This window comes from Oncorhynchus clarkii, chromosome 32 (assembly GCF_045791955.1).
Source record: "Oncorhynchus clarkii lewisi isolate Uvic-CL-2024 chromosome 32, UVic_Ocla_1.0, whole genome shotgun sequence".
Lineage (NCBI taxonomy): Eukaryota > Metazoa > Chordata > Actinopteri > Salmoniformes > Salmonidae > Oncorhynchus > Oncorhynchus clarkii.
The window spans coordinates 5,171,299-5,181,298 of record NC_092178.1 but is presented as its reverse complement, the minus strand read 5'-3'; the positions used below and the strand labels follow the sequence as shown (position 1 = coordinate 5,181,298).

The 10,000-nt window shown below is 45.6% G+C and overlaps 1 protein-coding gene across 1 annotated transcript in view; it reads right to left on the bottom strand.

Moving 5' to 3' along the window:
* The window catches only part of LOC139392263 (small ArfGAP2), a 40,307-nt gene that overhangs the window by 2,096 nt on the left and 28,211 nt on the right, over nt 1-10,000 (bottom strand). The window contains exons 5-10 of the mRNA XM_071140119.1: nt 3,632-3,691; nt 3,462-3,525; nt 1,768-1,919; nt 1,498-1,672; nt 986-1,221; nt 610-850 (exon numbers count right to left, since the gene is read on the bottom strand). Coding sequence (XP_070996220.1) covers nt 610-850; nt 986-1,221; nt 1,498-1,672; nt 1,768-1,919; nt 3,462-3,525; nt 3,632-3,691 — 928 coding nt within the window. The remainder of the gene's footprint in view (nt 1-609; nt 851-985; nt 1,222-1,497; nt 1,673-1,767; nt 1,920-3,461; nt 3,526-3,631; nt 3,692-10,000) is intronic.

Below are 10,000 nucleotides of genomic sequence, written 5' to 3'. Positions count from 1 at the left end.
CCATCATGCCGTTCTGCTGAGCTCCCATCATGCCGTTCTGCTGAGCCCCCATCATGCCGTTCTGCTGAGCCCCCATCATGCCGCTCTGCTGAGCTCCCATCATGCCGTCCTGCGGAGCTCCCATCATGCCGTTCTGCTGAGCTCCCATCATGCCGTTCTGCTGAGCTCCCATCATGCCGTTCTGCTGTGCTCCCATAACGCTGTTCTGCTGAGCCCCCATCATGTCGTTCTGCTGAACTCCCATCATGCCGTTCTGCGGAGCTCCCATCGTATCGTTCTGCTGAGCTCCCATCATGCCGTTCTGCTGAGCTCCCATCATATCGTTCTGATGAGCTCCCATCATGCCGTTCTGCGGAACTCCCATCATGCCGTTCTGCTGAACTCCCATGATGCTTTGCTGCTGAGCTCCCATCATGCCGTTCTGCTGAGCCCCCATCATGCCGTTCTGCTGAACTCCCATCATGCCATTCTGCGGAGCTCCCATCGTATCGTTCTGCTGAGCTCTCATCATGCCGTTCTGCTGAGCTCCCATCATATCGTTCTGATGAGCTCCCATCATGCCGTTCTGCGGAACTCCCATCATGCCGTTCTGCTGAGCTCCCATGATGCTTTGCTGCTGAGCTCCCATCATGCCGTTCTGCTGAGCTCCCATCATGCCGTTCTGCTGAGCTCCCATCATGCCGTTCTGCTGAGCTCCCATCATACCTTTCTGCTGAGCTCCCATGATGCTTTGCTGCTGAGCAATCATGTTGTGGGGCACTCCTACCAGGAACGGGGATGTGTTGACTGCTTGCCCCATGACACCCTGTTGAGCCATAAAGCCATTCTGCTGTGCTAGTACCATTCCATTCTGCTGTGCTAGTACCATTCCATTCTGCTGTGCTAGTACCATTCCATTCTGCTGTGCTGGTACCATTCCATTCTGCTGTGCTAGTACCATTCCATTCTGCTGTGCTGGTACCATTCCATTCTGCTGTGCTAGTACCATTCCATTCTGCTGTGCTGGTACCATTCCATTCTGCTGTGCTGGTACCATTCCATTCTGCTGTGCTAGTACCATTCCATTCTGCTGTCCTCCCATCACACCGTTCTGCTGCTGACCACTCAGGGCCATCATGGAGTGTGATGTGATCATGCCTCCTCCCATCGCCCCCCCCTGCGTGGCCAGGGAATGGTATGATCCGTAGTAGCCCAGCTGAGCTGGGTTCATGTACAGGCCAGCTGGAGATAAAATAAATGTTTGCTACTGTTTAAGGGTAAAAGTTGGTAGTTCTGTGAACTATCATTAGACTTGATTAAAAATGACCGTTGGTAAAGGACAGTTACGAAAAAACAATAGTGACCACTTCTACTCAAAATCAGCTGGAGGTACAAACCTATACCGACAGAAGAAACACAGTTGAGCCACTAATGTAGCCATAGAATACCATAACCTAGGTTCATTTACAGTCCAAGGACATCAAAGATGATCAACACAGTGACCACCACTTCTCTTACCTCGTGCAGCCAGGTTCTGGTGCCATGTGGGTGTGGTTGCGTAGAGGGAGAGGATGGAGTCCTTAGACATCTTTGTCCTAGAGCCCTCCTGTCTGGGTGCTGAGTCCAGGAACAGGCTGAGGTTCTCGGGTACCGACGCAGCCACACAACCCCTGGGCATGGAGCTACCCACCGGCTGGAGAGAGGAAAGATTGTCACACAGGTTAGTGTGTCTGTCTGTTTGTTTGTCAATCTGTCTGTGTATAACTGGTCCCTCTCTCTGAATCTCACTGTGGTCTTGGTGGAGGTGGTGGAGGAGGCAGGCAGGGGGCTGAATAGATTCAGGTCAGAATGCATCGTAGCTGGGTTAGCCGCCGCAGGACACCCCCTCTCTCCAGGGCTGGATCTACCATTAGATACAACAGCATGAGGAGCAGGAGCGTCTGAAACACACAGACAGAGAGACAGAGAGACAGAGAGAGAGATTTATTAATTTGGAACTTTTTGCTTGTTTTGGCAATGTTAACATATTTTTCCCATGCCAATAAAGCTTTTTGAATTGAATGAAATTGAGAGGAGAGAGTGAGAGATCGAGAGAGACAGAGAGAGAGCGAGAGAGAGAGCGAGGGGAGAGTGAGAGATCGAGAGAGACATAGAGAGAGAGAGCGAGGGGAGAGTGAGAGATCGAGAGAGACAGAGAGAGAGAGAGAGCGAGGGGAGAGTGAGAGATTGAGAGAGACAGAGAGAGAGAGAGAGAGAGAGAGAGACAGAGACAGAGAGAGAGAGAGAGAGAGAGAGACAGAGAGAGAGAGACAGAGAGACAGAGAGAGAGAGAGAGCGACAGAGAGAGAGAGAGACAGAGAGAGAGAGAGAGAGACAGAGAGAGAGAGAGAGAGAGAGAGAGAGAGAGAGAGAGAGAGACAGAGAGAGAGAGACAGAGAGAGAGAGAGAGAGAGAGAGAGAGAGAGATTGAGAGAGACAGAGAGAGAGAGAGAGAGGGGAGAGTGAGAGATCGAGAGAGAGAGAGAGAGAGAGAGAGAGAGAGAGAGAGAGAGAGAGACAGAGAGAGAGAGAGAGAGAGAGAGAGAGAGAGAGAGAGAGAGAGAGAGAGAGAGAGAGAGAGAGAGAGAGAGAGAGACAGAGAGAGAGAGAGAGAGAGAGAGAGAGAGAGAGAGACAGAGAGAGAGAGAGAGAGACAGAGAGAGAGAGAGAGAGAGAGAGAGAGAGAGACAGAGAGAGAGAGACAGAGAGAGAGAGAGAGAGAGAGAGAGAGAGAGAGAGAGACAGAGAAAGAGAGAGAGAGAGAGAGACAGAGAGAGAGAGAGAGAGAGAGAGAGACAGAGAGAGAGAGCGAGAGAGAGAGAGAGACAGAGAGAGAGGGCAACCAGTGAAGAACACACACCATTGTAAATACAACCCATATTTATGCTTATATATTTTATCTTGTGTCCTTTAACCATTTGTACATTGTTAAAACACTGTATATATATATATAATATGACATTTGTAATGTCTTTACTGTTTTGAAACCTCTGTTTGTGTAATGTTTACTGTTAATTTTTGTTGTTTTTCACTTTATATATTCACTTTGTATGTTGTCTACCTCACTTGCTTTGGCAATGTTAACACATGTTTCCCATGCCAATAAAGCCCTTGAATTGAATTGAATTGAATTGAGAGAGAGAGAGACAGAGAGAGAGAGAGACAGAGAGAGAGAGAGAGAGAGAGAGAGAGAGACAGAGAGAGAGAGACAGAGAGAGAGAGAGAGAGAGAGAGAGAGAGAGAGACAGAGAGAGAGAGCGTGAGTTTTTGGACACGTCAGTACTATTTAGATGGCCTGTTTGTGCTCTCGTCAACTCCTTGTCGTGTTTGACTTTACCATTAATTATTGGGTTGGCAAGAGCACAAACAGATATAGGACCAGGCCAATGTTGCTACAGATATTGACCAAATCTATTTGTATGTGTAGAGAGGTGTACTGATACCAAGTCCTAGGAGGTCTGAGATAGATGGAGACTGGGTCTGTGTCTTTGGGCTGTTTTCTCTCTTCTGAAAGAGTCAACAACAAAGACAGCATGAATAACTGAAGACAAATAAATACCAAACCTAGAATAGAAGATATTTTGTAGAATACTGTACACACTTTCAAACTCACCAACTTCATCTTCTCAAACACTACTGGCTCCATGGGGATGTTTTCACAGGTCTTCTCTTTCTAAATGAGGGAGAAGCAGAGGTCAGATGATTGAGAGAGTGAGAAACTTATCCAAACCAAAAACATACAGACTCAGAAAACCTGAGTCTACGCCTTCACTATGGTGAATCACTAAAACAATACAGAAATACACTACGGAAAAAGAAGGAACAGCACGCCAGAAATCTGTGTAATGTAAGTGAAGAATCCATAGAATCTACCCACTTCTGGGCTAATTGGAAAACACTAAACAAACAACAACATGAAGAGTTATCGATCCAAAACGGAGATAAATCACTTCTCCAATCTTTTTGGCTCTATAACAAAGAACAAACAGCAAAAACATACACATGATCAAATACAAATCTTAGAATCACCTATTAAAGACGACCAGAACCCACTGGATTCTCCAATTACATTGAATGAGTTACAGGACAAAATAAAAACCCTCCAACCCAAAAAGGCCTGTGGTGTTGATGGTATCCTCAATGAAATGATAAAATATATAGACCACAAATTGCAATTGGCTATAATTAAACTTTTTAACATCATCCTTAGCTCTGGCTTTTTCCCCAATATTTGGAACCAAGGACTGATCACCCCAATCCACAAAAGTGGAGACAAATCTGACCCCAATAACTACCGTGGGATATGCGTCAACAGCAACCTTGGGAAAATCCTCTGCATTATCATTAACAACAGACTCATACATTTTCTCAGTAAAAACAATGTACTGAGCAAATGTCAAATTGTTTTTTTTTTACCAAAGTACAGTACGGCAGACCACGTATTCACCTTGCACACCATCAAATCAAATTAAATTGTATTGGTCACACACACATATTTAGCAGATGTTATTTCGGGTGTAGCGAAATGCTTGTGTTCCTAGCTCCAACCAAGGAGGACCTACAGCAGCACCTAGATCTTCTGCACAGTTTGTGTCAGACCTGGGCCCTGACAGACCTGGGCCCTGACAGACCTGGGCCCTGTCAGACCTGGGCCCTGTCAGACCTGGGCCCTGACAGACCTGGGCCCTGACAGACCTGGGGCCCTGACAGACCTGGGCCCTGACAGACCTGGGGCCCTGACAGAAATGGGGCCCTGACAGGCCTGGGCCCTGACAGACCTGGGCCCTGACAGACCTGGGCCCTGACAGTAAATCTCAGTAAGACAAAAAATAATGGTGTCCAAAAAAGGTCCAGTTGCCAGGACAACGCATACAAATTCCATCTAGACACCGTTGCCCTAGAGCACACAAAAAACGATACAAACCTCGGCCTAAACATCAGTGCCACAAAGCTGAGAGACAATCTGTGTAACAAACAAGAAAGAAGACAAAAAACTTGAGTGCTCTTAACTACCCCCCCACTTTGTAGAGCCACCTTTTGCTGCAATTACAGCTGCAAGTCTCTTGTATGTCTCTATAAGCTTGGCACATCTAGCCACTGGGATTTTTGCCCATTCTTCAAGGCAAAACTGCTCCAGCTCCTTCAAGTTGGATTGGTTCCGCTGGTGTACAGAAATCTGTAAGTCGTACCACAGATTCTCAATTGGATTGAGGTCTGGGCTTTGACTAGGCCATAAATGTTTCCCATTAAACCACTTGAGTGTTGCTTTAGCAGTTTGTTTAGAGTTATTGTCCTGCTGGAAGGTGAACCTCCGTCCCAGCCTCAAATCTCTGGTAGACTTAAACAGGTTTCCCTCAAGAATTTAGCGCCATCCATCATTCCTTCGATTCTGACCAGTTTCCCAGTCCCTACTGATAAAAAACATCCCCACAGCATGATGCTGCCACCACCATGCTTCATGTTGTTGGGTTTGCGCCAGACATTTTCCTTGATGGCCAAAAAGCTACATTTTAGTCTCTTCTAACCAGAGTACCTTCTTCCATATGTTTGGGGAATCTCCCACATGCCTTTTGGCGACCTCCAAATGTGTTTGTTTTTCTTTAAGCAATGGATTTTTTTGGACACTCTTCCATAAAGCAAAGGGGGTGAATACATATACACACACCACTTTTGCGTTCTTTGTTTTTTAGATTTTTTTTAAACAAGTTACTTTTTAAAATTTCACGTCACCAATTTGTACTATTTTATGTATGTCCTTTACATGAAATCCCAATAAAAATCCATTTAAATTACAGGTTGTAATGCAACAAAATAGGAAAAACGCCAAGGGGGATGAATACTTTTGCAAGGCACTGTATAAGGAGTATTGGTGGCAAATCTGATGGCCGAATAGTAAAGAACATCTAGCCGCTCTACCTGTCGATATATAAATTACGTCTTCGTAATATAGCATGTGTAGGACGGTCATCTGTATCAGGGTTAGTCTGGCAGCTGGCATGAAGGAGGAGCGATTACGATAGAGGAAACCAAGTCTAGATTTAACCTTAGCCTGCAGGTTTGATATGTGCTGAGAAAAGGATAGTGTACCATGTGTACCGTCTCGCCATATTCCGATGTACTCTAAACTCTCAGAGGTAGTAATCACACCTGTGGGGAGAGGGCCATTCTTCTTACCAAACCACATAACTTTTGTTTTGGAGGTGTTCGGAACAAGGTTAAGGTTAGAGAAAGCTTGTTGGACACAAATAAAGCTTTGTTGTAGAGCATTTTACACAAAATCTGTGGAGCGACCAGCTGAGTATAAGACTGTATCATCTGCATTTAAATGGATGAGAGAGCTTCCTATTGCCTGAGCTATGTTGTTGATGTAAATTTAGAAGAACGTGGGGCCTAGGATCGAGCCTTGGGGTACTCCCTTAGGCAGTGGGTAAGACAGCAGATGTTCTGACTTCATACACTGCACTCTTTGAGAGAGGTAGTTAGCAATCCATGCCAAAGACCCTTCAGAGACAACCAATACTCCTTAGCCTTCCCACAAGAATGAAATGGTCTACCGTATCAAAAGCTTTGGCCAAGTCAACACAAATAGCAGCACAACATTGCTTAAAATAAAGGGCAATGGTGACATCATTGAGGACCTTTAAGGTTGCAGTGACACATCCATAACCTGAGTGGAAACCAGATTGCATACCAGAGAAAATACTACAGACATCAAGGAAGCCAGTCAGTTGATATTGACAAGTTTTTCCAACACTTTTGATAAACAGGGCAAAATAGAAATAGGCCTATAACAGTTAGGATCAGCTTGATCTTTAAATAAATGACGATTCTTGCCTACCTTCCAAGCAATGGAAACTTCCCCAGAAAGGAGAGACAGGTTAAAAAGGTCAGAGATAGGCTTGGCAATGATAGAGGCACACTTCAGGAGCTCCTTTTCAACCTCTCCCTCGGACAGGGAGAGGTTGAAAATGTCAGTGAAGACACTTGCCAGTTGGTCAGAGCATGCTCGCAGTACACGTCCTGGTAATCCGTCTGGCCCTGTGGCCTTGTGACCTGTTTAAAGGTCTTACTCACATCGGCCGAGGAGAGCATAATCACACAGTCTTCTGGTACAGCTGATGCTGTCATGCATGTGTCAGTGTTTGCCTTGAAGCGAGCATAAAAATGGTTTAGTTCGTCTGATAGGCTCGTGTCACTGGGCAGCTCTCGGCTGTGCTTCCCTTTTGTAGTCTGTAATGGTTTGCAAGCCCTGCCACATCTGACGATCGTCAGAGCCGGTGTAGTACCATTCGATCTTAGTCCTGTATTGACGCTTTGCCTGCTTGAGAGTTTGTCAGGGGGCATAGCGGAATTTCTTAAAAGCTTCCGGATTAGTGTCCCGCTCCTTGAAAGCAGCAGCTCTAGCCTTTAGCTCAGTGTGGATGTTGCCTGTAATCCATCGCTAATGGTTGGGGTGTGTACGTACGGTCAATGTGGGGACGACGTCATCGATGCACTACTTGATTAAGCCAATGAGGAATCCTGGAACATATTCCAGTCTGTGCAAAACAAAAGTCCTATAGCTTAGCATCTGCTTCCTCTGACCACTTTTTTATTGATCAAGTCACTGGTGCTTCCTGCTTGAATTTTTGCTTATAAGCGAGAATCAGGAGAATATAATTATTGTCAGATTTGCCAAATGGAGGGTGAGGGAGAACTTTATATGCATCTCAGTGTGTGGAGTAAAGGTGGCCCAGAGTTTTTTTCTCCACTGGTTTTACTTTTAACATGCTAATAGAAATTTGGTAAAATGGATTTAAGTTTCCCTGCATTAAAGTCCCCGGCTACTAGGAGCTCCGCCTCTGGGTGAGCGTTTTCTTGTTTACTTATGGCGGAATAGAGCTCATTCAATGCTGTCTTAGTGCCAGCTTCAGTCTGTGATGGTATGTAAACAGCTACGAAAAATACAGATGAAAACTGTCTAGGTAGATAGTGTGGTCTACAGTTTAACATGAGATACTCTACCTCAGGCGAGCAATAGACTTCCTTAGATATCGTGCGCCAGCTGTTATTTACAAAAATACATAGTCTGACAAGACGCCGCTGTTCTATCCTGCCGGTACATCGTATAACCAGCCAGCTGTATGATGATTGGGTCGTTGTTCAGCCACAACTCCGTGAGGCACACAATAATATTGAATTATTTTTTTTTTTTTTTACCTTTATTTAACCAGGCAAGTCAGTTAAGAACCAATTCTTATTTTCAATGACGGCTTAGGAACAGTGGGTTAACTGCCTTGTTCAGGGGGCAGAACGACAGATTTGTACCTTGTCAGGGGTTTGAACTAGCAACGTTTGGTTACTAGTCCTACGCTCTAACCACTAGGCTACCCAGCCGCCTCTACACTCTAACCACTAGGCCACCCTGCCGCCTCTACACTCTAACCACTAGGCTACCCAGCCGTCTCTACTCTCTAACCACTAGGCTACCCTGCCGCCTCTACACTCTAACCACTTGTCTACCTGCCACCTCCACACTCTAACCACTAGGCTACCTTGCCGCCTCTACACTCTAACTACTTGTCTACCTGCCACCTCCACACTCAACCCTGACGCCTCTACACTCTAACCACTAGGCTACAATGCTTCCTCTACACTCTAACCACTAGGCTACCTGCCGCCCCTACACTCTAACCACTAGGCTACCCTGCCGCCTGTACACTCTTACCACTAGGCTACCCTGCCACCCCGTAGGTAGTTTAAACTTCCACGTAGGTCATCTATTTATTTTCCAGAATGGAAATAAGTGGGGGTTTATTCGATCACCTACGAATTCTCAGAAGGCTGTCTGCCCTTCGGCCCCTTTTTCTCCGCCTTCTCTTCACGCAAATCACGGGGATTTGGGCCTGTTCCCAGGAATGTCCATTAAGGGACATGGGCAGCTGTGAGGAGGAGGATTTATTCTCCAGGTCTTTAACTGTTTTCCAGAACTTCTTGGGTTTAGACCCACAGAGAGAGAGAACTGCTCCTTATTAAAGCAACTAACTTTGGCCTTCCGGGTAGCCTGAGCACACTTATTTCTCATTTGCCTGAACAAGAGCCAGTCAGCCTGAGTATGCCGAGCCTTTGGCCAAATGCAATTCTTGAGGTGGAGTAACTTTGCCAGATCACGGTCGACCCAGGGGGCTGAACCTGTTCCTAAATCTACTTTTCTTTATGTTAACAATACCACTGAAAATATCAAAGGGGTCCAAGCATCTTTGACAGAGGAGATCAAACTGACAGCATTAACAGAAAACACCAGACTACTATACCTATCAGGATTATTAGTGAGGATAACATTAAAAAACCGGAATCATTTATAGATTGGCCCTTTATGGTTCTGAGGTCTGGGGTCCGCTCACCAACCAATAATGAATCAAATGGGACAAACAGCAAATTGAGATCACGCATGCAGAATACTGCAAAAATATCCTCTGTGTACAACGTAAAACACCAAATAATGCATACAGAGCAGAATTAGGCCGATTCATGCTAATTATCAAAATCTAGAAAAGAGCTGTTAAATTCTACAACCACCTAAAAAGAAGGGATTCCCAAAACTTCCATAACAAAGCCATCACCTACAGAGAGATGAACCTGGAGGAGAGTCCCCTAAGCAAGCTGGTCCTGGGGCTCTGTTCACAAACACAAACACACCCCACAGAGCCCCAGGACAGCAACACAATTAGACCCAAACAAATCATGAGAAAACAAAAAGATAATTACTTGACACATTGGAAAGAATTAACAAAAAAACTGAGCAAACTAGAATGCTATTTGGCCCTGCACAGAGAGTACACAGCGGCAGAATACCTGACCACTGTGACTGACCCAAAATTAATGAAAGCTTTGACTATGTACAAACTCATTGAGCATAGCCTTGCTATTGAGAAAGGCCGCCGTAGGCAGACATGGCTCTCAAGAGAAGACAGGCTATGTGCTCACTGCCCACAAAATGAGG